Raw genomic sequence first — 27,996 nt, forward strand, 5'->3', positions numbered from 1 at the left:
GAATTATATCCAAATTGAGTAGACACAGATTTATTTCCAGTACTACTGCAAGGTAAGATAATTCTACTTACATGATTTCAGACTGAGAACCACGTTCTGATGCACTTTGCTTTTCATCTGGTCTATGTGAGTGATGTATGTCTTTGGTCTGAGTAAGAAAAAGAAACAATAAACTTTTACTGTAAAGAAGAGCAGAAACAAGATTCCTACAATGGTTGAGGCTGAAAGGGTCTGCTAGAGGTCTTCTGGTACAACTCTCTTGATCGAGCAGGGCCACCTGGAGCTGGTTGCCCAATGCCCTATGTCCACACAGCTTTTCAGTATTGCCAAGGATGGAGACTCCCCAGTCTCTCGGGCAGCCTGTGCCAGGGCTTAGTACCCCTCACAGTGGAAAGATAATTTCTGATCCTCAGAAGGAACCTCCTGGTCTTCTATTTTTTGCCCATTGTCTCTTTTGTCTCTTGTTCTGGCACTGGGCACCACCAGAAAAAGCCTGGGTCTGTTGTGTTCACATCCTCCCTTTAGGTTTTTATGTAGCTACTGAAGATCCCCCTGAGCCTTCTTTCTAGGCTGAGCCATTCCTGCTCTTTCAGCCTTTCATCTTACAAGAGATGCTTCAATCCCTTTGCCATCTTTAAGACCCTTGGACAGGCTGTGTCCAGTATGTCCGTGTCTCTCCTACCAGGGAGCCCAGAACTGGTCAATGCGCCAGGAGATGCTTCTCCTAATGCAGCCCAGCTGTTTTTTCAACTCTGAGACTACCAAGACCCCCAGGTTCTTTTCTGCAAAGCTGCTTTCCACCTGCTTGGCTTGCAGCATGTTCTGCTGCCTTGGGTTGTTCCTCCCCAGGGGAAGGACTTTGCATCTCCCCTTGTCGAACTTCCTGAGGTTCCTGTCAGCCCCTTTCTCCAGCCTTTCCAGGTCCCTCTGGATGCCAGCACACTCTCATGGTGTCTCAGCAATTCCTTCCAGATCTGCCTCATCTGTAGACTTGCTGAGGTTACACCCAGCCCCATCCTCCAGATGATTTAGGGAGGTGTTGAACAGGATTCGACACAGTATTGACCCACAGGGTACACTCCTAGTTACTGGTCTCCAACTGGATTTTGTACCATTGTTCACAAACCTCTGAACCCAACAATTCAGACAGTTTTTAGTGCACTTCCTTGTCTGCTCATCCAGTCCACGGTTGATCAGCTCCCTTATGAGAGGATGTTAGGGGAGACAGTGTTAGAAGCCTTACTGAAGTCAGGGTAGACACTCTTTACTGCTCTCCCTTTCTTTTGTACTTTCTAAGATGAAGAATGGTCTTAAGGGGAAAGTTTGTGGTGAGATATTAGGAAATTCTACATGTTAGTGTTTCCCTAATGCAACAGGCAAATTATTTGTTCTTTAGCCTCTTAGATATGACATTCCAAAAATTACAATGAAACCGGGATAGAAGAATTATCAAGGGAATGGAAGTTTCTCTGTATGAGGAGAAATGTAAGATTAAAACTTTTCACCCTGAAAACAATATTGTTAGAGAGAGGGAGACATGGCATTATAAACAAGAATAGCTTGAAGATGATGAAGAAGAATATCATAAAGATGAACAGGAACTTAACAATGGAAGTATCTCGCAAATTAAGCTACCATGCAGCATGCTTAAAACAATCCAAAGAATACCCTTTTTTAATTAAGTAAATAATTATCTCAGCTGTGGTATGCAATTCATCACAGAAGTACTGGTAGATGCAAAAAAAGCAGCTAGACAAAGTCATGAGTAAGTGGTGCATCAAGGGCTTCAAAATAAACCAGATGCAATCCCAGAAGTTTCTAAACTGCTGGACCTTATTAGAACATACCTGAGGAGAGATCATTCAATCTTGGTCGAGTTTCCTATATCATTCCTGGAACACCCCATGGTAACCAGTAGAGTGGACAAGAGTTCACAGAGGTTTCCACTCTGAGACAGCACAAACAACCTAATGCTGTCCCCACTCAAATAAGTTTCCAACATCGTACTCGTAAGCGTATGCCAGCAAAATCCTGCTCCAGGGTTTAACTGTTCATTTTGCAATGTTTCACTTTTGGATAATTAAACTGTTCTGCTGTTTTATTTGTCTATGACAAGCATGCACAGTATACTCTCTGAATAAACTCAGGTTAACAGACAATCCATTAAACCCAGCCAAACTGATACTACTTAAATTTTGGTGATGTTCTTAGACCTGATGACTTTTGTCCACCCAGTGGTGAAATCATCACAAAAACAATCAAAAAATGGCTTTGATTTAATTTACAAACCTCTTCTAATGATAATGGGCAAGGTCTTGAGAAGAACTACATAAAAAATAAAAATACCTTTGTTTCCCTAGTTTCTTCAGATTGCCTTTCTTGGCTTGTAATCTTTGAAACTGGTAACTCTGAAATCTGGCTTTCCTGTGAGGTATCGTCTGTAATATCCCCGGTTCTCGGTTTAGCTGATTCTGTTTCTAATATAACATTGTTGACATCTTCAAAGCTGAAATAAATAAAAGCATACAGCAACATTAGTGTTTTTTTAGAAAAAAAGCTATTAGTGTTTACAGATAGATCAAGTTGCACAGAAAAACAATGCAATTTCGACATAAGTATCTATGTTTCAGAGAATCTTACAAGTTTTAGTGATATTTGCAGAATAAGAGCTTTAAAACAACTTCTGTACTTTTGCACTGCTTTTATAAGATGATGTTGAAATCTGATCTGATTATTCTAGACTAGATTGTTTTTAAAAAACAAACTTTAACAAGAACAGCGTATGCAGAAGCTTCTTTCCTCTCATCCTTTGGGACCATCTATGCTGAGTTCAAAGGCAAATAGCTGTTCCTTCACATGTTTCTAATGAGGTATTAAAGGACATTGTTATTTTATACAGATTCTCAGAAACTTTAATCGCAATACAGCTAAATACAACTAACACGCAAGACTCTCAAGTTGCACTCACAGTTTCATAATGAATTTTTACATTTACCACTTTCACATATATCAAGTCTAATAAACATTCACTTTCTTATAAGTAAAAGTATGCCCAAAATTGAACAAAACAAAAGCTAGCCTCCCACCCAGATTCTGCAAAAATAAAGTCTAAGCAACATTCCTTTTCCACAAGAACCATTTTATTAAAAACAGACAAATTTTTCAAGCGTATACCAACACTACTTAGCAACATTATCAACCAGTGCTTGAAGAGAAATATTAGGAGTTAAGATAAACCAATGCTCTTCCTAAACACTCAAAAAGAATGCAATCAGCTTTGTAAGTGACTTTAGTGTTAATGTACATCAATTTTGCAAGCGCAGCCCATCAGAGCAGAGAATATTTTCATATGTTTGTGTAAATCATAAACAGCTTACTAAAACCCAGGACAGTTCTCAGAAACCAAAAACCTGCACATTCTGAGGCAGTTAACATGAATAAATAAAACCAAAATTAAAACTTTTAACTCTTTTATTTTGCCTAAGCTTTCCATTATAAACATTACCTGCATAAATCAACACCACCTTCTCTCTCCATTTGGTCTGTCACTGGTAAACAGGACTCTGATCTCTCTTCCTCTGTGACAGCAGTTTCATCTTGTTTTCCTTCAATAGCACAATCCAGTTCTTCTCTACAAGTAGTATGACTATCATTGCTTGTATCATGTACCACTTTTTTCCCTGAGAATTAATAAGAATTAAATCAATCTGGACATTCTCGGAAACATCTTCAAATTCCAATTCTCAAATCCTAGCTGCAGTGAAGAAGAGTTAATTTAATACCAAAAATCCCAGTAGAAAAAGACCAAGTGTTAAGATTTAAGATAACTGTTCTCAGCTAAAATAGATTTTAGATTTAGTAAGAAAGCTGATCTTGAAAGGCATTGTTCCACAACCTCCGAAGGCAGATCAGCAATAGAAATTAAAGACCAAACTCTCATTTTTTAAGTTCACAATGTCTTTATATAAAATTTATATTTGAACGTTTGAGCATTTTTGCCTCTTACTTTTATTAGAGGATTTCCCTTCTTCAGCAATTTTTGAAGGGACAGACATTTCTTCTGGAATATTCTCTACCTCCTCTTCAAGATCATCTTTTCTCTTCCTCTTTCTCTTCTTTTTTGCTAATGCTTCTAACGCAACCTGTTCTTCTGCCTGTTCAGAAATGCCCAGAGACTCCTCATTTTCCTTCTCAGCCGTCACACCGTCTGCTTCTGTTTCTTCATCAGAAATTCTGGCTTCCTGAAGTTCATCTTGATCATTAGCAGCTCCTGTGCTGGCAGCTTTTGCTACTGAGACATTATGGTTCCTGGTTAATAGACTGGTGGAGTAATACACAGCCATAAACAGCACAGGCATTTTTATTAGCAACATCTTGTGTATTCGTACATCACTGCCAATATACTGCCAGACATATGAGCAGGACCATGAGAAGGCAGTCACTGACTTAACAGAAAAGCTTCAGCACAGATCAACATTAAATGCAAAACACATTCTGTACCCAGGACACTTCACAAGGGGAAGGTCAGTATGGGATGTAAAGCAAATTTAGTAAATGTTACTGTTCCTATGCTTTTTAGCAGATTACACAGTCACATTTGGATTCAGGGAAAACAGACGTTGCTATTCCAGAAAGAATTATCATATCTCTGCAGAAAGAGGTGATGATGTTTGCAGAATATATGCCATGAAAACGTAATTTTTTACCATGAAATGTTTTGCAGTTGATCGTGCTTCCTTACATAAGAAAGCTGAAATATTGTCTAGCTAGTAACTGACAAGTTATTTTTTGGGTTTAATGAGATTCTAAAATTCTCCTCTCTACTGTTTGAAGGACATTTTGTCTTGATCCTGTATTTATGTAGAACATAAACCACCAAGAACCTTTCCTTGTCCTTTTCATTACTCTTAAATGAATTTGTTCCCCTGTAATTAAAACTCCAAAATGCAAGAGAAGTAGAAAAGCATGCTCACATTGCTCTACACACTAAGTACTTTTAATCTATCAATGAAATGTACAAACAGAATTTCTCTATATGGCTGTTGAGTCCTAACAGATGGGATATTTTACTTAATCAAATCCAAAAACCAAGGCTATAGAAAAGAGCAACTATTTCGATTTTAAGAACTAAACACTGACTTTGTTTCCTAGCTAGCATCCCCTTTAAAAGGGTTGTTCACTTGTTTGTTACACAATACCACTTAAAAAAGAATGGGTCCTTATGGAACAAACAAGTGAACAACCCCATAGAATTAGCACAATGTTTATGAAATGGTGTCAGTACAACTGTTTTTAATTTAGGCACAAAGGTGAAAGGTCCTTTCCCAGGTACTAAAGTAATTAAGACACTACTACAGTAATTAAACACGGTAATTAAACATAATCTTTATTTTGAACAGACAAGAAAGATAAAACAACTTTTATAAGAGTCTCTGAAAAGAATCACACTCTTCAGACTTAGGAAGTCAAACTACTCTTAAAGGAGAAACAGAACCCTCAAAAGAAGAGGGTTCTAAATCTAATTCATATCACAGAAGAGCTTGCCAAAAATATGATTTTGGTTCAAGGATTGTACAAGTGAATTCATTAGCAACTCACAGAGATACTTATCAACTGGTAAATTAGAACAGCAGTGCTTCAGACTGCGCAAGAGCACTTACTTCACTGCAGTCTCACGTTTCTGCTGTTAGTAATCATTACCATCTCACACATCAGTAAACTACACCTGAAAAGCTATACTATGAGACTCGGATCCTCTTGCCCCGTTCACAACAGAGAAGGAAAAGATTCCCTAAGTGATTTTTCATCTAGTAACACATTACTGACCACTGTTCTGTAATGCCATCTCAAGCACTCTTTTAAAGTACCTTTTGACTTCTTCCGAGGCCTTGGTGACTTCCTTTCCTTTGGCTTCTGGCTTTTAACAGTCTTTTGTTTCCTCTTTTCCTCATCTGCTAAGACCTTCTCAAGCAGCTGGGCAAAGAATTCAAAATCAAAGGGTCGTTTTTCTTCTATCAGATTAAAGCAAAGAAATAGAACAGATTTAAAAGTTCATGATTTTTTTGAGTTTCAGGTTTCTAAAATAATCAGTGGTATATGACTTGATATTAAAAATCAACAGTTATAGCAACAGAGTGTTCTTCTGAAAAATATCTTCTGTATCACTTGAGCAGGGACTAATGTTGACAAAAAGGTAACATGGATTATGGTAGATTGGTTTTAAAAAAAAACCCAAATTACAAAACTAAGTAGTTCAGAAAATTTAAGACCTGACAAATACTCAAATTGTACCATAGTATCAAATAATGTATTAACATGCTGCTCTAGGACATATGTACCTCATTCAATTAACAAAAAAATTCTTAAAGGACTCTCAAAGCAGTTTACAATAAATAACCTTGCTAGAAATTCCCATGAATCAGAATAACCTTCAACTGAATATATATACGAAAGTTTATATTAATCTCGTTAAGCAGACACCTAAAAAAGAAAATAAACCTAGAGATCTTCACTGTGAACCATGCCTGTTATAAAAACCTAAGATTCCACAGCTACTGGACTCACCTACGAGCAAAAACTTCCTTATAATTAATTCAAGCAAGGCAAAGTACAAAAATTACTGTGAAAATAGACTACCATTTAATGACTCATTGTAGGGTGGGGTACATTTACTTTACTTACTGAAAGCTTTGTCTATTCTCCACCCATTAGCTTTTTCCTCACGTTTGAACTTGTTCTAAAAGCAAACATATGGTTGTCTTTTCATTAAGCAAGAAATGTAACAGCATGTTATACAAAATGGCAGATCAAGATAAGCCTTCAACGCAAGCCAACTAAAATTGCTGAACTTACATAGACACTCACAGAACACAAGTTTGTAATTAATTTTTAAATATAAAATCCGTCACCAGTAGATATCACCAGATACACTGCTTTTATTACTTTCAACACCTCTGTCCTGACTTTCAATCTGAGCAAGGTTTGAAATATAATAGACTTCCCCAGCTGCATGCCACAAAAGAAACAACACGGAAGACCACCACCAAACAGCCACTTATGCTTACCATCACTCTTCATTTAAAATAAAGACAAACTGTTTCTAACTATGCTAGATTTACTAGATACATCGATCAAAATTCAAACAGCAAATTAATGTTTCAGATGCTTACAACCTCTTGAAACAGGTATTAAAAAAAGCACTACTACAGACGCAGTAGCATCAAAAATATCAATACTAACAGAGGAAGTATGGGAATGCAAATGAGAAAAAGAAAAGCAAAACCAGATGTTTAGTTGCTTTATTGAATGCTTTAATTTTTACCTTGATTTCTGCTCTGGCTCTATGAGGAAACAGCCGTCCAATCAAGGAGAAGTCTGTTCCTACCATGCTGATAGCTAAAAAGAACATATCTGTTTCTAGAGAAATAAAAATAAGAAAAAATATCATACGCATTTAAGCATTTACTAAACCATCCTCCTTGCTCTCAGAAATAAAAACACCTTGCAGACTCAATGCTACGAGATCAGTAACTTCAAGTTTACCTACCATAGCTGCAAGTCCAGGTGAGCTGGAGTATATGTGTTATTTTACCTATGTACCTCTAGTAACATTTGCTGAATGAACCATCAACAGAAAGAATTCTCTAACATGTTAAAACTGCAGAGTGTGAAATATGTTTTGTAAAGCTAGTAAATCAAACTAACCAATCCCAAATTGTCAACGTCCATTTTTATTATGAACACAAGCACAAACAGAAATCAGAAAAACACCACGTAAAACACCACTATTATTTAATAGGAAAAGAGTGCACAGCCAATTCTTCCCAAAAGAAACACAGTGAATTCTGAGGCTAAATTTTTCCATCTACAGGTGTAAAAAGTCCTTCCCAATTGTAAAAGGTCTAGCAATGGTGTTGTCAGCCTAGAGATAATAACCAACTCACAGCAGGAGTAATAAAAAAAGAAAAAACAACCCACCCTCTCATAAGAACAGATGTCTATTTACACTGAAATCAGCCCAGAGATACTTTCTGTGATTTATTCCTGCCCAGGCTGGAATAACCAAGTTAAGAAGTACTAATTGCTCCATACAGAGCAGTTGATCTGTACACCAGAATCAAAAATTATGGTTTTGATAAAGCAGACTAGCATTTTTCAGCATTAAACATCCATGACAGAAAAAAAAAAATCACAGGTAGCCTATGTATAATATATAATAAGGCACTGGATTCTTTATACCAATTTTCACAGTAAAAATCATAGCTGTTCTTGTTGTAGGAGTTGGGAGGGTTGACACTACATGACACATAAGTAGATCCATTTACTCCATTGGGGAAAAAAAAGAAGTCAAGTATAAAGCATAAGCGGAAAAGCAAGACTTTACTGCAGACTTGAAATTTTAAACCAAAAATATACTCACCTTTATTTGACCACGGTTTTGTGTAAAAACTTTTCCTGAAGCTGGAATATGTAGTTGTAGAGCCACGCTCAAAGATGGGATCATTTTCTTCTACAACACATGGACCTTTTGTTCTTAGAACTTCTACAGTTAAGCTGGAATAGCAAGCACACAAAGAGACTTATCTGAAAATACTGCTAAGAAGACACACAGCAGATGTTTATAAGACAGATATTCAAATTTTTCATGCCACAGGCGAGCATTTGTACTTTGTAACTAAGTTTAATAATTACATTAACATGTACTTTAATGGGAGAATGCAGCAAGAAATCACTGCCCTACTCAGCCTGTAAGTAAATTTGCTTTTTCCTTTTTATCGGTATAGTACAGATAGATATAATTAAGTATCTTTAAAAAAAGACTTCTTAACATTCAAGAAATTTATTTTGCAAAACCACAAGAGCCTCCCAATATCCTTTTAGAACAATTTCAAATTCTTTTACCAGGCCTGCTCTACCCTTAAACCTTGGCCTAAATCTCATGCTAGTAATACTTTTGGGGAACTCAATAATTCAATAATCTACTTTTTAAAAGTCATATGCTAATCAAATTTTCTGAAAACACTCACAGAAGAATAAAGCAGCAACATGCAAAATGCAAAGCTGGAGCAAATAATACTGAAAACCAAGTAACAGTAAGCAGATACATGTTAACTCTAAGAAACAAAACAGTCAGCTAAACAGAAGACATTTGAAAGTTTGACAAATCCTCAGTGTTCATTCTCTGTAATGAAATACATTTTCCTCTTTATCTCCTTCTCCAAAAACATTTCTTATAAAGTCTGCCACTACTGAGATGCAGAGAACTGCTGCTCCTTTGCCACATACTTGCACTGTTTCCTAAGTAAGTGCATCTCAACTCTCAACACACAAATACATACTCATGCTTGCCCCAGGCCAAAGTAGAACTGTTCTCTATCCCCCAACTAAGCTGCAATGCAGTATGTATTGTCCATGAGACAGGCACAGGATTTGTTACCTTTCTTCATCCAGAATAATCGAACCATCTTCTGCCACTTTCACACGAGGAACTAGAAGTGGGCCATCCTGACTCTCCTCCCCATTCTCTTCTTCTTCCTCCTCCTCTTCTTCATGACCAAGAGTACTTTTCTCCTCCTGCCTACAATTTTTAAGACAGCAAGCAAAAACAGTTTTGAATTGCTGCTCAGTATACCAGACATTCACCAATTTAATGAACCACTCAGCAAAGCAACACATCAACGAGTCAGTCAATACATAAACTCTGAAATCAGCTTTTCATTCTACTGTAAAATGGAAATATGCAAAAATGTAATACTGAAAGCAAAATGTTCTTTAACCAGCCTACATTCCCAAATTACAATTTCTTATAAATAAGGGCTGTGATATTGAAACATTAAAAAAATAGACTTAGACTGTATTACCACAGAAACATGTTTTTTTTAATACCAGAAAATTTTTGACTATACTTCACCAACAAGACTAACCCTCTCAGTTGACTCAGCGCAGAATTTTTTTCTGTTCTCTTTTCTTCTGCCAGTGAAGACCTGGAATTTCATAAAAAGCTTGAGATGATTGTTTATATAGATACATTTCTGCTTCATTCCACAAACCTGGCTTTTATTAGACAATGGACAAAAAATCCACAAAGCTTTTTTTTTGTCCGTTCTTTAGTTCTTTAGACTTAAGTCTAACTAAACAACCACTTAATGCTTAATGAATTTTGCTCTTTCTTGTGTCAGCAAGCACAAAAAAAAGACACTTTGAGCAGTAATCCATTGTAAGGTATAAGAAATGTAGGAGTATCTTGCTCATTACCTCCTGAAGGACTCTTCAGTGTAAAAGAAAAATAACAAGGAAAATGATCAATAAAACACATAAACACACAAACATTAACAAGCAAGTGATAACAGACAGTACCAGAAAACTTATCAGCTACTAAGAGAAAGAACAGGATTTGGATAACCGTACTTCTATTTATGTGATTGCTTTTGGCAGTTGCAGGAAAAAGGCCCTGCTCTGTCTGTGGCAGTCTGTGCAGCCAGATGCATTAGTGTTGCCTGTGCCTGTGCACCCCTGGGATGCTCACTCAGCCTTGCTGCTGGTGAAACATGTAAACAGAACAGCAGCAGCTACGTCCATCCAGATGGAATGTAAAGACCTCGTGGGTCTTGCAGTGCATTTTGCACTTCAGCACCTGGAAGGAGAAATGGTTAGCTTCCTGAGTCCATTAGACCTGGCAGGCAATCATAACATTCCTAGCAGCCATAACTAAAAATCTCACAGCAGGTAACTGGGGAAAAAAAAAAATTTGACTATTCTGTATTTCTACAGTGATAAATTAATACTTAGGAAAGGTTCATGTTTGTGTATTTCAACAAGTACATTAATCACTATTCTCATTTCTGTATGAGGAGTAAGTAGATGTGAAATAGAAGCTTTTATTCCCATTGCAATAACACTGCATCTGTGCTAATACAACAGATTTAAGTATTAAACAGGTAGAAAAATAATTTAGCTTAAGGAGAGAGAAAAAGAAGTCATACTTACTTCATAGGATTGTTTTCTGGCAGATAGTATATCAAGTCTCTCATGGTCATCTTAGAACGATCTGGTGGAGAACGCCCTTCGATTATTGGGGGCCTGTGTTTCAACTTCTTCCATACAAAAAATAAAAACAAACCCACTCAGATTCACCCCGGAAGTACTTTACATTTCACAAATTAATATTTTTCTTTGCTTATAAAGTACCCCCATTCAGGGAGTTCTGTTGTTCACATACACACACCACCACCAAGAACAAAAATACGATTATATTAAAAGTGTCCCTTTGTCAAGAGGGCATCAGAGACAACCCTTCAGAGAAATCCACCATCTGGCAGAAATTAAAGTTAAAAGTTATTCAAAATTACAGAACTCAGACAATGATCCACTTGAAACACTATGAGAAATACCAAATCCCAAGCTTCTTACAGCACACTTCCCTACTTAATACCAACTATGAAACTTTAAAATTCGAATGCTGACTATAAAATAATACCAGGTGTAATGTCAAAAAGACCTGTGGGTCTAATCAAATGAAACAATACACAATTTCTTGTGAAATTCATATTATTAGTGGACAAAGTTCTACTACTGCTTCTAAACAGAACAAACCCATATGGAGTTATGAGGTATCACAGACTATTAGCACTGAGCAGCTGATGACCACCAGAAACCACTAATGCAAAGAGATAATGTATGCTAGGTGAATCACACGCCTTGCCCTTTACAAACCAGCACAGCTCAGCACAGAGGTCTTACCATCCGCTCTTTCTTCAGCTCTTCTTTAAGCATTTCTCTTAACTTCCGAGCTTTGAGGATCCTTTCTCGGTCAGAACACGTTCGCTTTTCTTTTTCAGGAGAAGGTTTCATAGGAAGCTTTTCCTCCTGTGTTTCTGATCTCTCCTGTGTTGGTCTCTCCTTGAGGGGAGAGGGTACATTCTTCTGCAAACTGTCATCATTTTTCTGAGCAGCCACACCTACAGTTTGCTCCTTATTCACTGATTTCTTTAGTGGTGAAAACTGTGGCACTTGTGGCACAGGTGTTTTCTTCTCAGGAAGCACGGGAGACTTTACAGAGCTCTCAACACTACTCTTTTCTGGTGCGGGGGAATCCTTCTGAAATGAAACACCGCCATCAGGAGCTTGTGATGTTCGCCTCTGCAGTCTTGGTGCGGAACGCTGAGCAGATGAAGGTCCAGCTCTGGGTTTGACAAGATTTGGCATGGTGGAGATCCGTTTTCTTCTCTGCGTAGGCATCTCTGCAGGTTTACTAGCTTCCCCAGCATCACTGGAACCATCAGCCTTGTCATCGCTGGAAAATTTAAGAGATTATTCTGAAGGACTTTATGGTGACAGATTTTTCACTCTTACTTTCGAGATATGTTTATGGGTAAATCAGTATAAACCCCCTGCTACAGGAAAATTGTTATATACAAAAAGCAACGCTAGAATCAACGTGTAGCTGGTACTTCTTCATAAACCAATCAGCTATAAGAGCTGGCATATTATTTTCTAATATTAATTACTCATCAACTAGCCCACAACAGTAACATGTCCCCACACCCCACTTCTTTTTTTGGAAGGCTCTCTCCTTTCAGCTAAAAATACCGGTACAATAAAGCTTTATAAAAAATAAATAAAAAATATAAAAAATAAATATATAAATAAATATATCACATAACACAGGTGATATACTAAAAACATTTTAATAAAGGCTGTGTGTCACAAGCAGTTTGATGATTTTTATTACAATAAATATTAACATTCCTCTTACATACACATTTGCAAGTAGATGATATGTAAACTGTGAATTTCAGAAAAACTTGAGCAGGCAAACTGTCTGCTGCTTACACTTAACACATCAACAACTCTTAGCTTCCCTGGAAAGCCTTCTTATATAAGTACTTTTCCCACCATTTACACAGAAATAACTTTCAAAGTGCAAATAAAATTGCGAACAATTACGATCTCCCCAAATCTGCTGACTCCTGCAGGGTTCAGCTTCATGGCTGTTGCTCACAGTAAGACTGCAGCAGAATTATAACTGAGTCATAAAGAGAGTTTTTTTAATTTTACATTGGAACAATGCCCTGTTTCTGTATATGAGGACAACCACACCCAAAGTTCACTTAGCCATTTTCAAAAATGATCAGATGCAAATGCCTTTCAAGGAATATAAGAAAAGCATACACATACAGAGAAACTTTTCTAAATCCCCTCCAGTTATTGCCTGTGATTCAGGCAAATGCTGTATATAATGGGTTTGCATTTAGCAGCCTCTGTTAAATGGCTGAATCAGTTTGTCCCACACTGTGAGTTCATAAACATTTCTAGTACACAGAACATCACTGGACAAGGAGTTTAGAGGGGTTATTGCACGGTGCCTGCCTGTGTGTTTTGAATGAGATCCTTGCAAATTCCTTTCAACACTCTCTGTTCTTTGTACAGCAGGAGACAGTGGAAAGTAATTCTTTTTCACCCTCTCTGTACCACCTGTGTTTTGTGGAGTTTTTAATCAGAGTGCCACGCTGGATTTCTGAACAGTTAAATACAATTTAGCAGAAACTGTATGAAAAAAAAAGAATTATGCTTTGAAAATTTTCACTTCCCTGAAAACAAAACAGGGTAAAGTAACTGATGCTACAGACACAGATTTGAGCAGCTGAGAAGGAATGCTGTAATTTGGAAGGACAGATATACAAGACATTTTCACATTTACCTTTACTTTTCTTGCGCACTACACAACACACACATTGTGCTGTATGTGTCATCAAATACCTCACCCAGGAAATCAAATTGTGTGACTTCTGTCAAATCCACTCTTCCTTAGAGACAGAGACACCCAGACAACCAATTTCTAAAATGCATCACCTAGAAAGATATCTAGAGCTCCCCAAAAAGCTAACACTGTCTGCTCTGCAAAAAATCCCTATTTGCTCTCTCCTGTTTGGTTGCTGTATACCTTCAAAAGCAACCAAGAACTTTAAGAACCAGCTTTTTAGTGGAACTTAAGGCGATCAAACAGGGGAAGGAAGGGAGCAGCTCTCACCCATGCCTTTTCTACTTTCTCCCAGGACTGTAAGTTCCCCTGGGAGTCTCCCAGCATTTCAAGTTGGATACCACCTTCTCTGTCCAGTTGAGTTGTGGAACCCACCATAGTTCTCCAGTGGTTCACATGTCTTTTCTTCTAAGTAGAATATTTTCCATATCCACACATCTCCAAAGAAGCTCACCCTTAAACACATCCCACACCTTCCAAAGTGTTGGCAAACACATTCAACATGAACAATTTTAAAACAGTTTTAATTCTCTTACAATTGCTCTTCTTTTATTTTTTTTTTAACAGAAGGGTATGGTTTTGTGGATTTATAAGCTTGGGTATTTTTTATATTTATTGAGAAAAATATTTTATGTGCCTGTTACTTAAAATCACAGAATATCCTGACGTAGAAGGGACCCACAAGGATCACCAAAGTCCAGCTCCTAGCCCTGCGCAGCCCCAAGAATCTTATCATGTGCCTGAGAGCTTCTTGAACTCTGTCAGGCTTGGCACTGTGACCACTTCCCTTGGGAGCCCGTTCCAGTGAACCACCCTTTGGGTGAAAAACCTTTTCCTGATATCCAACCTGACTCAGCTTCATGCCATCCCCTCAGGTCCTGTCACTGATCCACAGAGAAGAGATCAGTGCCCACCCCTCCTCTTCCCCTCCCAAGGAAGTTGTAACTGCAATGAGCTCTCCCCTCAGTCTCCTCTTCTCCAGGCTGAACACACCAAGGGCCCTCAGCTGCTCCTCACACGGCTTCTCCTCAAGGCCCTTCACCATCTTCACTGCCCTGTTTTCGACACTCTCTAATGGCTTAATATCTTTCTTACATTGTGGTGCCCAAAACTGCCACAATATTCAAGGTGAGGCCGCCCCAGGTCAGAGCAGAGCAGGACAATCTCCTCCCTGGACTAGCTGGTGATGCTTTGCCTGATGCCCCCCCAGGACAGGGTTGGCCCTCCTGGCTGCCAGGGCACTGCTGGCTCAGACTCAACTTGCCATTGACCAGGACACCCAGGTCCCTTTCCATGGCACTGCTTTCAGCACCTCATTCCCCAGTCTGTCCATACATCCAAGGTTGCCCCATCCCAGATGCAGGTCTGGCACTTCCCCTCATTGAACTGGTGATTGCCCAGTCCTCAGTTTGTCGAGGTCTCTCTACAGGGCTTCCCTGCCTGTGAGGGTGTCAACAGCTCCTCCCAGTTTTGTGTCATCTGCAAATGTGCTCAGTATCCCTTCCAGTCCTGTGTCCAAGTCATTTGTGGAGATGTTGAAGAGCACAGGGCCCAACATGGAGCCCTGTGGAACCCCACCAGTGACAGGTCACCAGTCTGATGTCACCCCATTCACTGTCACCCTCTGTGCTCGACCCATGAGCCAATTGCTCACCCAGAACATGATGTGTTTATCCAGCTGTGGGCTGGACAGTTTGTCTAGAAGGACACTGTGAGAGACGGGATCAAAAGCTTTACTGAAATCCAAAAAGATTACATCAACTGGCTTCCCTTTATCAGTGGGTGGGCTACCTTGTCATAAGGTTATATGGCAAAGGTCTGTTTTTTAAGCCGTGAGAATATATCAGAGTGCCTTTCCGAATAGCACTGGTATCTAGTTTTGAAACCCAATGTTATATTCCACTGAAGCACTGGTTAAACTACAAATATAAAAGTCTTTAACAAATCTCCTGAATTAGCAACAGTATCACAAAAGTGAAAAATAGTAAGAATGTTTTCATTTAAGAACAGAGTATCAGATTGCAAAAGATCTAGTAACATAATCTTTGTAACAAGAGAATTTTATAAATAAAACCTGAAAGAAAAACATCCTTAAAGCACAATGCAAAAGAAGTGAAGATGTAAGACATAAGCTGAAAAAGAGGCAGCATGGGTTTCCTAAAGACATGCCATGCTAACTACTCTGGTATCAGAATTTCTAGTCACAAGAAACAGAAGACTGTAAGACCTTCTCACTCTTATAAAGGAGAAGCTTCAACCAAAAGAATAGAGATATTCATGAAAGATGCAGAACTTAAAAGAAGTAGGAAGGTACAGAACTTAAAAGAAGTAGGAAGGTTGTTGTGAAAAGTAAACATCAGACTGGGGAAATGTCCTGAAAAACTGGTCTGTACTGCTTTTGGTAGGGACAGAGTTAACCCTTTCACATTAGCTGATCTGTTGTTTCAGATTTGTGACCACAAGAGTGTGCTGACAGCACACCCACGTTCCAGCTATTGCTGAGCAATGATTAGATAGCACCAAGGTCTTCTCTCATGGTGCCCCATGACCGAGCAGACCAGGCATGGGCAAGAAGCTGGGAGGCAACACAACGGGGACAGCTGACCCCAGATGACCAAAGGGATATCCCATGTGGCATCATGTTCCTCAGTAAAAGCCGGGGAAGAAGGAACACAGGAGGACATCTGGAGTTACGACGTTTTTCTTCCCAAGCAACTGTTACGTGTAATGGAGCCCCACTTTCCTGGAGACAGTAAAATACCTGCCTGATGACAGGAAGTGGTAAATGAGTTCCCAATCTTGCTTTGCCCACTTGCACATCTTTTGCTTTATATATTACACTATCTTTAGCTTGACAAGAGGATTCTTGCACTTTTGCCCTTTTGATTTTCTGCCCATCCCATGGGGCTGGGAGGGGGCAGGGGCGTGATGAAGCAAGCAAAGGCTTAGCATCCAGTCAGGGTTAAACTACAACAGGAAGCACTACGACCAACTTTACAACGTGCTTGCGCTACAGTAAAAAGCACTTAAAAAACTGAACAGTCGAAAAGGAAAAATACTAGAAAGTCTTCCCTTGTTAATGCACGGAGAGGTGAATACAAAGGAGTGAGTGCTGCAGGAATGCAGAATCAAAGTCATCCGATTACGGAGCACAAGGAATTTTCGCTGTACACAGCAAACCGGGGCTCCCGGCTGCTGCAGAGCCAAAAACCGAGTGCCAGACCACACTGGGTCCCTGCTTCGCAGTTTTATCTTACAGAATCAATTAGGTTTGAAAAGACCTCTGAGATCATCGAATCAAACCTATGGCCAGACACCAATATGCCAACTAGACGACAGCACCAAGTGCCACGTCTAGTCTTTCCTTGAACCCCTCCAGGGACGGTGACTCCACCACCTCCCTGGGCAGCCCATTCCAAGCACCTGCTGCGGAACCGCAGCTCAGGTTCTGCTTAAGCTGTGAACGCGTCAAACACCCAGAAGTCGTTCTCCGACAGCCACGTACGCGCTGACACCGGGCACCGACCGCGGGGTCTCCCAGGAACTCTTCGGGACGAGCCCCCAAACACAGCAGGGGCAGGGCACCACAACCCGCGCTACGGAGAGCCCCCACCGCCGCCCCCGCCTCCCCCTGCGCAGGCCGGTCCCGGGGACTCGCGGGCCCAGACACGGCCTCACCGGCCCGAGCTTGGCGGGACTCACCTCTCGGCCCGCCGTGCCTCTGACGCTCCCGCCGCGGCCCCTGCTCTGTCTGCCACCGGGGAGTCCGAGCCCGGAGGCTCCGGGGGCTCCGCGTCTGCCCCGCCGGTAACGGGGGCGGGGGCGGCGGCCCTGCCCGGGGCGCGCACGTTGGGCCGCACGGTGAGTCGGGCCCGCCGGAACATGGCGGCGCTCCCGGGAGAGGCGCGCGCCTGTCCGCCCGCGCGCTCGGCGGCGTCAGCGGCGCGTGGCGGCGGCGGCCCGGCAGTGCCGCGAGCCCCGGCGCCTCACGGCGTGCCGCCCCGGCGGCGCGCCTCGATACGTCATCGGCATGCGCCGGCGGGCGCATCGAAGAGGGGCCGGGAGGGGGAAAGCCCGTGCGGGGCAACTGACAACGGCACCGAAACCGCCTGTAACGGCCGAGCACTCCAAAGGCTCTTCACCCCTCAGTCCAGGCACCCCTAAACTGCTTTCTCTGCTCCGCGTCGCCCGCCATGACCAGTTCGTTAAACAGAGCCACTCCTCATCTCCCCCCCCATCTCCCGGCCCGAGCGGACGCTCCGCAGCGGCCCCGCGGCCCTCCCGCCCTCACGGCGCTGGGGCGGCGGTGCGCAGCCCTCTGATTGGGCCGAGCCCGCGCGCCGCCGTGACGTCAGCGGCCAGTGAGGTTTCATAAGGGCCGGCGGCGGCAGGCGGCCCGTCAGACGGTTCCGGCGGTAGGAGCGGAGGTGTGTCCCGGCGCGGCCGTGGTGGTGTCGGTGGTGGTGCTGGTGGTGCGCGGCCTGAGCGTCTCGCCATGACCCGTGAGTGTCGATGGGGTTCAGTGGGGCTGCCCTATGGTTCTATCGGGGAGCGAAGGGGGCGGTGGGACTTGGGCCGCTCTCCCGGTCGCCTCCAGGCCTGGGCGCGACACCTCGGGGCAGCCTGGCCAGGGGTCGGCTGGGGGCCGGCAATTCACCGCGCTGTGATGCCGCTGCCGTGTCTGGGTCTCTGCGGGCTTGCCGTCCCCGCAGCGAAGTCCTGCCTGTAGCGAGTGCGTGGGTATGGGGCGCTGGGGCTGAGGCTTCTTCCCAGCCCTGCCGCCGTCTAGAACTGGAGGCGAAAACATCCTCCCCCGCCTCCTGGCGCAGCTGTGCTGCGGGGCGGGACGGAGGAATAAAGGTGGTGATGGGCTGGAAAAACAACCACCGTCTGTTTCACACCCGGCTGCCGCCCAGAAATGGAAATACAGGGCTTTTATATCGGTGCTGAATACTCAATACTACACTACTTAGGTTGCGGTTGTTAAGGCTGTCGTTGAAAGGGCAGCAGGACTTGGTGAATCTTCACCGTGTTCAACAGCAATGTTGTTGGTAGACCCGCTCTAAAATGGCGGAGAACCGTGAACTAAACCCAAGATGCTCGCTCTGGAGTCGCTGCGTATTAGGCTTGGCAGTACAGAAACTGCTTATATTTATCTGAGGTTGTGCTTGCAACACTCACTCTTAAAAATACACAGTTTTGAGGCTGTGCTTTCACATTCACTCTTGAAAATACACGGTTTTGAAGCCACTCTGCTGCAGGAAGTGCAGCTGAAGGCCTGGATCAAAAACAGTTTGTGCACAGAACAGATTTTGAACGTGAGAAAGTGGCAGGTTTAGGGCTTTTTTTGGTATTTTTTTCCCCTGGAGTTGGAAGAGCAAGGACACTGTTGAACTAAGGCATACGTCTTGCACAGGCAGGCTGGGATGGGGATGCTTAAGCGTGAGTATAAGCAGGAGGGGTGTACTGGCCTTTGTAGGGCAGTTCATGCTTGAATTTCACATTACAGAAAGCTGAATTGTCATCTGGTGGAACAATTTCATGGAAGATTTAGGTTGATGTTACAGAATGTAGGAAACAGCACTGGCTCCCTTGAAGCTAGGGATACTCATTTAGGGTTCCTGGTGAATTAATGGGGCCAAATAGTCCTTGGAAATGTTGACTTGGAAGCAGGCATGGTACAACTAAGTTTCTTTCCAGATAGTTATTTGGTCTTCTGTGCTTTGTGTGCATTCTGTGCTGCTCAGCTTTTCTTCCTGCTCTGCTTTACTGCGCAGAAGTGACAGCCAGGCTTTTCAGTGATGCCACTGTGTTTAGTTCCTAGGTTTACACCCTCGCTGTGTGTATGGAATAACTGCAGGAACCATGCACGGTGTTCACTTGTAAAGGAAGGAAGTGCCTGAGGTTAAGTGTGGAGGGTAATTGCTATATGTGTTCTGACAATAGGAGTGTGTTTTGACTTCCTCTCTTTTTTTATGATAAAGGAAGATACTTGATTTTTTTTTTAAAGACCACAGAAGAGCTCTTCTGTTGCTGCTGAATTGTTTGTATGACGTTCGTGCCTCCTGAGCACCACAAAACCCAGGAACCATTTATAGCTTGGAATGTATCATCTGCTCATGAGTCATCAAGTTCTAATCAACACTAGTGCTGCCAGAGATAGAGAGCTGTTTCACTTCAGTCCCTGAACAAACAGCTGCCCTTCTTCTAGGTGATCTTTGGGGACAGGATAATAAGGAGGATGAGCAGAAGTTCTCTTTGCTTTTTCAAAAGGTAGTACTTGATGTCCTGTCGCAGATGAAGTGTATTTTCCAAGGCAGGAGCAGCTCTCAGGAAGTAGCAGGCATAATAGGCTGTTTTCACTTGGACTTCTGGCAGTACATGTACTGTTGTGAAGAATGCACAAAACCCCTGCTTCTGCAGGGTTGCTCTTGTCTGCTTCTTGACATGGCAGGTACCTTTGTCAGCTCAGAAATGGGGTGAGTACAAACCTGTGGATCATATCAGCAGGTTGCTGTTTAAAATTGACCTAGTCCTAAACTGCTTCCATATATCAGAAATTACAGGCATGTGAAGACTGGAGAGATTTTTGGCTTCAGGACTGAAAGATGGCATAGGTAGTCATAAGACTAGAGAGAGACCAGAGAAACACAACAGAAGTTACGGGTAAATGGAGTTTTCACTTTTGAGCATAGAAAAATGTGATCTGTATTGTATAACAGCACAAGTGATTATGCCTAGCATATCTGGAACACCTTGAGTCCAAAAGGAGAAGAACAAGAAGAAATAGCAAGCCAGTGAACCAGTTCTGGCAGGTTAGAGCAGACTAGAGCCGTAAGGAAGAGAATACTGAGAAAAGATTGCCAGCTAATGCAAAAGAGTTTGCAATTGTGGTGGCTGTGGCCATTGCCTGGAAAACCCTGAGTATTTAGATGGAGAGTTTTGATGTTGTGCCTTGTCTGATCAAACAGATTGCACACCTCACTTGTTGGCAGTTCACGGGGTTGGTAGTCCTGGGGTAAGTTTTCTGTTCCCTGAAAAGGTGTCCTCTATACTGGCAGTGATGTGGTTTTGTGTCTTTATAGACAGATAGACAGATAGATAGATAGATAGATAATGTTACTCTTCTCACTTTTGTTGGAAGTTATGCTAATCAGTTGCTAAGGCCATGCTTAAGTATTGCACTTGACTTCAAATAAAAAAGTCGTTTGAGGTCACTTCTTCAGTAGTATTTGCAATTAATTTTAATGCTGTTCTTTCCATCTAGAATTAATTTGTAAGCTATATTGGATGCTGAAATTTGTCTGAGATGATGACTCTTGTTTAGATGAGTTACTGACATGATTTTGCCCAGGCTGTTGTGGGATGGCCTTCCTTCAGTCTTTTATGGCAAACTGCATTTTATTTCAGTAAGAAATGTTGAAATTAATTTTAAAATTGATTGAAATTAATAACTCTTGGACATGACCTAGAATTGGACATGTGAGAACTAACAGGCTTTAATTTCTCCTACTGTGCACTGGGGGGGGGACACTGATGGAAGATGCAGCCATACCAACTCTACAGATTGTGCCACACCATACCACCTTTATAACAGACTTCTACACAGGCAAACAGTGTGAGGAAAAAAACAAAGTGGTAGTAACTGCTTAACTATATGTTATTTTACAGGTGGGAACCAGCGTGAACTTGCCCGCCAAAAGAACCTGAAGAAAACTCAGGAGATCCACAAAGGCAAAAGGAAAGAGGATAGCTTGTCTGCTTCTCAGAGAAAACAGAGGTAAGATCTAGCAAAGTTGAGTGAAATGGTTGGGCAGAAAAGGAGGGGGAAATGGGTCAGAAATAATCCAGTGTCTTAGCTGAAACAACATTTAAGTACTTTGCTTTGATTCATGGTCCGATCATGTGCCGGAGCATAAACCGTGGATGAAGTTTTGCTCTATCTGCTGTTAAACAGGTTTTTTTTTTTTTTGTAAGTCCCATAAAGCTTTTCTTTCTTTTGAGCAGCTTTTTGCCTGGTACAAACAGGAAAAGGTTGTGTAATGCTTTCTTGAAGATGTTTGATCCATTGTGTCCTTTACTTCTATAACTGAAAGAATTATATAAGGTCTACTAATCAAGTAACTTGTCTGCTTCATTGGATAATGCATGCACTGAAAAAACAACGGGGTAGTAAAAACAGTGTGCTCGTGGCTAAGTGAGAAGTTTTATGCTAACCTTTTTCTCTTCTTGAAGAGGGGATTGCCAAAGGGCAAAAATAAGCTGGAGGAGACTCTGCTTAGAAGAACTGTGAGCCACTATCTGATATCCAACCCTTTTTCTTCACAGAGACTCTGAAATCATGCAGCAAAAGCAAAAGGCGGCTAATGAAAGGAAGTCTCTGCAGGCAGGAGCGAAATGATCTGCCTCTATGGATAAGACAGAGTGCATCGGGGAAGCAGAAGGGCCTGGAAGATCAAAGATCATTCATAGAAGTGTCTGGCCATTAAATGATTAAACATTTATTGTGCAGAGTTGTTCAATTAGCATTAGTGTAGAGTATTTTCTGATTACTATAGGCTTAGTTCTCTGGAGTGCTGTTTCAAAACTGACTACAGTCTTCTGCATGTGTATGAATAAAAGTACCAAGCAGTAGCTTTACTCCAGCTTTTGCTGCATTTGTTAGTTTGACTTAATGGTTCCAGTATCAGAATTTCTGAATCTGCAGTTAGACCAAATATGGCTGTCTCAGTTCTTGAAAGTACAGCTTCATTCAGAATGTGCATAACTTTCAGAGGTCTGAACTGTAAATCTCATCTTGAAATATTTTTTCAATAAAATGTTGCATGAAATACTGTCTAACCTGAAATGGTTATGCTTGATAGTCAGTTGATTTCCAAGAAGTTGCCAAGAACACAAGGAATGAATAATATAGTGGAGAAATAGAGTACATATATGTAAGTGGAATATAAATAAAGTTTTTAAGAATTGCATATTATAAGCAATATCACATGCAGTGTAAGTCTGCACTATAGGCAGAGTTGCCTGTTGAATTGCAAACTCTCTTGGTGTACAAAACTGAAAGAATCTAGTGCTGATATTAACTAAGGAAGCTGCAGGCTTGATATTAATGAATTGCAGTGTCAGCAGATCTTGAAATTGCTGCATCACTAAAATTATTTTAAATAGTACTTAAACCTGCCCCAGGAATAAAAGTTAGTATGAGAAAACTCAGCCCTTGCTTCACAGGCATGCTTGAGTGTATTGTGTGCTGACCAAGGGAGAACTGTGTAACCATCCAGCAGCCACTCTGGCAGTCACTTGCACCACCTGAGCTGAGACCAAAGCCCCTTCACAGCTACACACCCCACACTCACACAGACCAGGTTTCCCACAGCTGAGTCTTGCAGCAAAGGTCCCTCACTGAGCACCCTTTTCAGCGACTGAATCCACGGGAGACTTTGTCCAGGCAGAGTTTCCTTGTAACTTTATTACTCCGTTTATATACAGAATAAGGGTCTGAGCTATGAAGCCAGCCAGGTATTACTTATCTGCACACATTCCACACAAACATTCCCATGGCTGCCTTCAGCCACAGAGAACAACAACCATGCTTCAAATGGCTTTCCAGCTTGACCTTGTGATTGTTTTCACATACTCACTAATCTTAGCTCTGGCTTGCTCATGACCACAATATTTTGCTTTAATATTTTCTTCTTCTATCATCCAGGTGGCTGGTGTTGTCTTATTTAGCTACTCCTACAGAGTCTCAGATGTCCCGATCCTTAATATAACCTAATCTTGGTGCAATAACTAAATAACAAAACAACAGCTCGAACTGGTGCCTCTGAAGGAAGGACTGAACAAGGGAAACCTTGGGCTTTTATACCTGCACAGTCTAAAGTTTGGAGGTCCTCAACTCCTGCTGTGTCTCAGTGTCTGGTCACCTGGCTGGCCCACAGGTACCTGTGCAGTTCCTGGCCTATTGCCTGGGGCTTTCACCACCCAGAGCTTAACCTGTAGCTCAACTGCAGCTGCACACTAGCTACCTGTGCTAAATGTGCTCCTCAGCAACTGTTTTCAACCTCTAAAGAGAGAACTTTGTGGCCTTTGCTTGTTTCAGTTCTATCCTATAGTGCATTTGCTGCTTGTTAACAGGTCCCTGACACAGTTTGAGGAGAGCTGGAAGGAAAATGTAGCTGGTTCTGGCATCATAATACCTACAGCTGGTGAGAAAATAAGCAAGTTCACAGAATTATTAGGGTTGGAAGGGACCTCTGGAGATCATCCAGTCCAACGCCCCTGCCAAGGCAGCATCACCTACAGCAGGTTATACAGGAATGTGTCCAGGTGGGATTTTAATGTCTGCAGAGAAGGAGACTCCATGACTTCCCTGGGCAGCCTGTTCCAGTGCTCTGCCACCCTCAGTGTAAAGAAGTTCTTCCTCATGTTGAGATGGAACTTCTTGTGGCTTAGTTTATGGCCTTTGCTCCTCATCCTGTCACTGGGCACCACCAAAAAGAGTTTGGCACCATCCTCTTGGCACCTCCCTTTGAGATACTTACATGCACTAATGAGATCCCCTCTCAGTCTTCTCTTCTCTGGGCTAAATAAGCCCAGCTCTCAGTCTCTCCTAAGAGAGATGCTCCAGACCTCTAATCATCTTTCTGGTCCTTCCTCTCCAAACTCTCCTTGTCTTTCTCGCACTGAGGAGCCCAGCACTGGATACAGCAGCAATTCCTCTGCTGGCTGCTACTCGGTTCAGACCTGCGGCGGTGCGTGTCCCCGCCCCCGTCCCCGTCCCCTCCCGGCGCGGGAGGCGGCGGCGCATCCCGGCGGGCCCCGCACACGGGAAGGGGCCGCGCCCGGCGCGGGACGCGGGGCCGGAACCGGGGCGCGTGCGCGTGCGCGGCGCGCGCGGCCATGGCGGACGCGGTGCTGTTCCGGCGCGGCACCGGCCAGGTGGGGAGCGCGGCGGGGGCGGGGGCGGGAGCGGGGCCGGGGCACCGCGCTAACCCTCCGTTCTGTGCCCTCCGCAGAGCGACGACTCGGACATCTGGGACGACACGGCCCTCATCAAGGCCTACGACAAGGCGGTGGCCTCCTTCAAGGTAAGGGGGTCGGCGCGGCCGTGGCCGCACCCTGGGGCTGAGGCCGGTGGATTGGCGTTTATTGTTTCCCCCCTTTCTTTTACCGAAGAATGCCTTGAAGAATGGGGAGTGCTCGGAGCCTTCCGACAAGCAGGAGAAGTGCATGGTGATAAAGAGGAAAAACCATAAAAAGAACAGAAAGAAGAGTAACACAGCGCCTTTGAAACAGGTCAGCTCGCCTGTACGTGCCAGTCGTGCTTGTCCTGCGTGTTGTACTTCTCTACGGTACTCAGAAGCAGCTTCTTCACCTTGGGAGTAACATTTTGGGGTGGGGGTGATAATTTATAAACCTTACTTATACGTTACATTGAGCAATTCCACTAAATTCCACAAAAAAACCCGCACTGTAGGTGGGTGTCACCTTTCTCGTGGCTGGGACAAAAAGTAATTTAGGAAAAGGCACCTTTTCTCTGATTGTCGGCGTAGGTATGGACACGCTTTTCTTGCTTCTGTTGCAGTGGAAAGTTGGTGACAGCTGCAGTGCTGTTTGGTCTGAGGATGGTAATTTGTACCTGGCAACTATTGCCTCCATCAACCAGAAGAGAGGCACGTGTGTTGTTACTTACACGGGATATGGAAATCAGGAGGAGCAGAACCTGTCTGATCTACTTCCTCCAGCCAGCGATGAAACAGTAAATGGGACGGGGAATTCTGGGGAGGTGAGGGACGCCTTTTGATTCTTTTGTAAAGGAAAGAGAAAACGGGACAATCAGCTTCTCTTAGTATGTCCGGTGGCGCTGCTGGTGTTCAGAGAGAATCGATACACGATTCTGTTGTAAACAGACACAAGCTGATGGAAGGAATGAAAGTGTCGCTTTAGTTCTTGAACTCAGCATGGAAGAAAGGGAGGGGACAACAAGAAATTCACCAGTGAAAAATAATATAGCTAAAATGGTGAGCAGATAAAGTTGTGAGATTATAAAATCATTCCTGAGTAGGACTGGGAGGGCTAGAGAGAGGGAAGGATGTGAATGGGACTTTCCAAGCCTTTTCACACTAAAACTGTTATCTATGAACTCCTGTTTAGTGCATTTCCTAAAAATGTCTTGATCTTCTAGAATGAAAATGAGACTCCATATTCAACAGATGAGAGTGAAAAATCTTCCCAGTCACCTCGAAACAAAAACAACTGCACAAAAGCAAGATTCTCCCCTCAAAACCTGCGATTTCCTACACCACCACCACCACCACCAGTCCCAGGCCTGGGAAGAGTAAGCTCAACCTTATCTGAAATAATTCACATACTGCTGTTAACCCTGGTATTGTAGTGAATACTGGGAGTATAGCATTATATTTATCATTTTGTAGAATTCAGTTGACAGCATTTTGGAAGGGATGTACAGATATGCATGTTAGAATCTGTTGGTTTGCCATTTTGTGATAATCTGGCTACAGCATAGCCCTTTTGCAGAGTTGCAGTCTAGTGAGGAAAGCCTTCTGCTGCCTAGGTAACACTTGCTTCACTGTTGCCATGTAACTTAGAAGAGGGAAGTTTTTTCCCTGGACTGTGCCAGTGCTGTTAATGATAGTGCTGTTGATGTTTTAATATTTCACTTTTTCTAGCCAGTTGGTATGCTTCACAACATGGGACTTTGAAGGCGTCAAAACTGATGTCCACATGTCATAGAACCTTTAACATGTAGCTTCTCTACTGAATTATGAGGGATGGGATATTGATACACCCTTAAATTCTCCTGTGGTGTAGGAGTCTTAAGTAATAGTGTAGTTGAACTCAGCATTATGTTTTCTAAATATTACTGTTTGGGCAAAATTTCTTTATAAGGTTTTATTTTATCTTTTTTCCTTCATATCAATACATTTGTATCTAAGATCTTTTTTAGGATGTTCGCCAGTGCAATGGAATTTAGTCAGCTTGTGCCCCCAGCCACACAGGAGCAGAGAAATTATCTGTTTGCCTGTGTGCATATTAGATATGTTTCTTTCTGTGAGAGTGCAATGACTGACTTCCATTTAGGAAAAACTTTTTAAAAATGCCTGTATTAACTAGAGCCCCGTTTCAGCCCTGTTTACCTCAGTGACACGTGTAATGCAAGCTGTACTTTTCCAGTCATGGAATGTGCCACAGAAATAGCTTACTGGGTGTATTTTCATTAAGTTGCTGGGGTGTGTTGCCTTAAATTTAAGGCATGTGAATTGCTTCACACAGTTCTCCTAAGTAAAATCCTAATACTCCAATTTCCTTTTTAATTTGTACTGCTCCATTTTTTTTTTCCATGTAGCCTGGATCAAAATGCAAGACACCGCCGTCATTTTTATCTTGCTGGCCGCCACCTTTCCCAGCAGGACCACCGGTAAGTGATGGGAGAATGAGGAAGAAAGGGGTTGGTGATCTCAGGTTTTCTCACTGAATGTGCTCACTGCCTGTGTTTTTGGGACACATTTGTTAGAGTCTGTAATTTTCACGTGTGAGCACATTCAGTTACAAATATTGCAATAATCTAACGCACAAGGTCTGATTTGCACTCATTTTTGTGGCAGTGAAGCTGTTGGTAAGAATATCAAGGGGAAAATTATTTGAAGAAACTATACCTTAAATCAACAGGATTTCCCTGAAGCAGATAATATTCCCCCCTAATAACAATTTGTGTACAAGCTACAGGAATCCTGTTTCTCCTAGGCTATGGAAATTACATATGTTCAGAAAGCATCATCTTATTCGACTCCTTTTCAGAGAACATATCAAGGATATGTTCCTGTTTTTCCAGTTTTATGTTTTAACCTTTTAGAATTGGTCGCTCTCTAACCTGGGATACACCCTATTGAAACGAAGACATTTCCTTTGTGATTTCTTAGTTGATTCCTCCTCCACCACCTATGAGGCCAGACTGTCCTGAGGATGACGAAGCATTGGGGAGCATGTTGATAGCCTGGTACATGAGTGGTTATCACACTGGATACTACCTGGTACGTGCCACTCTGGTTTTGAAGTGTCGTCATAATTTTGTGTTCCTGTTGCTGCTGCTGTTTGCAGCAAAAGGTTAGATAGAGAGGGGTGGTTTTTAGATCTCTTATAATAATGGCCAGTCTTCGCGAGCGAAGATTTGGGAAAGGTCATTGACCCTTCGAGCCTGCGCAGTGGATTTTTTA

At 42.3% G+C, this 27,996-nt stretch overlaps 3 protein-coding genes across 13 annotated transcripts in view; 2 read left to right on the plus strand and 1 right to left on the minus strand.

Annotated features, from left to right (window-relative positions):
• The window catches only part of BDP1 (B double prime 1, subunit of RNA polymerase III transcription initiation factor IIIB), a 52,039-nt gene extending 34,396 nt beyond the window's left edge, over positions 1–17,643 (minus strand). For all 4 annotated transcript variants that reach the window (XM_017833793.1, XM_017833792.1, XM_017833791.1 and 1 more), the window contains exons 1-13: positions 17,462–17,643; positions 11,740–12,292; positions 10,987–11,093; positions 9,924–9,983; positions 9,437–9,577; positions 8,420–8,553; positions 7,322–7,416; positions 6,682–6,736; positions 5,868–6,011; positions 4,007–4,288; positions 3,506–3,680; positions 2,347–2,506; positions 72–148 (exon numbers count right to left, since the gene is read on the minus strand). In XM_017833793.1, the coding sequence (XP_017689282.1) occupies positions 72–148; positions 2,347–2,506; positions 3,506–3,680; positions 4,007–4,288; positions 5,868–6,011; positions 6,682–6,736; positions 7,322–7,416; positions 8,420–8,553; positions 9,437–9,577; positions 9,924–9,983; positions 10,987–11,093; positions 11,740–12,292; positions 17,462–17,643 (2,165 nt within the window). The remainder of the gene's footprint in view (positions 1–71; positions 149–2,346; positions 2,507–3,505; positions 3,681–4,006; positions 4,289–5,867; positions 6,012–6,681; positions 6,737–7,321; positions 7,417–8,419; positions 8,554–9,436; positions 9,578–9,923; positions 9,984–10,986; positions 11,094–11,739; positions 12,293–17,461) is intronic.
• A 460-nt stretch (positions 17,644–18,103) lies between these two features.
• LOC108506604 (small EDRK-rich factor 1-like) lies at positions 18,104–22,607 on the plus strand. The gene is made up of 3 exons (XM_017833795.1): positions 18,104–18,261; positions 21,431–21,539; positions 22,088–22,607. The coding sequence occupies exons 1-3, from the start codon at positions 18,255–18,257 to the stop codon at positions 22,158–22,160; spliced, it is 189 nt and encodes a 62-aa protein (XP_017689284.1). The 5' UTR covers positions 18,104–18,254; the 3' UTR covers positions 22,161–22,607.
• Positions 22,608–24,652: 2,045 nt separating this feature from the next.
• Positions 24,653–27,996, plus strand: part of LOC108506605 (survival of motor neuron protein-like) — a 5,782-nt gene continuing 2,438 nt past the window's right edge. For 2 of the 8 annotated variants that reach the window (XM_017833797.1, XM_017833798.1), the window contains exons 1-8: positions 24,653–24,700; positions 24,778–24,849; positions 24,938–25,069; positions 25,347–25,547; positions 25,672–25,782; positions 25,947–26,099; positions 27,129–27,200; positions 27,703–27,813. In XM_017833797.1, the coding sequence (XP_017689286.1) occupies positions 24,662–24,700; positions 24,778–24,849; positions 24,938–25,069; positions 25,347–25,547; positions 25,672–25,782; positions 25,947–26,099; positions 27,129–27,200; positions 27,703–27,813 (891 nt within the window). In that variant the 5' untranslated portion in view covers positions 24,653–24,661. The remainder of the gene's footprint in view (positions 24,701–24,777; positions 24,850–24,937; positions 25,070–25,346; positions 25,548–25,671; positions 25,783–25,946; positions 26,100–27,128; positions 27,201–27,702; positions 27,814–27,996) is intronic. The other 6 variants (XM_017833800.1, XM_017833799.1, XM_017833801.1 and 3 more) reach the window with 6 other exon arrangements.

The sequence above is a fragment of the Lepidothrix coronata genome, unplaced genomic scaffold (genome assembly GCF_001604755.1).
Source record: "Lepidothrix coronata isolate B3197 unplaced genomic scaffold, Lepidothrix_coronata-1.0 Scaffold220, whole genome shotgun sequence".
Classification (NCBI taxonomy): Eukaryota; Metazoa; Chordata; class Aves; order Passeriformes; family Pipridae; genus Lepidothrix; species Lepidothrix coronata.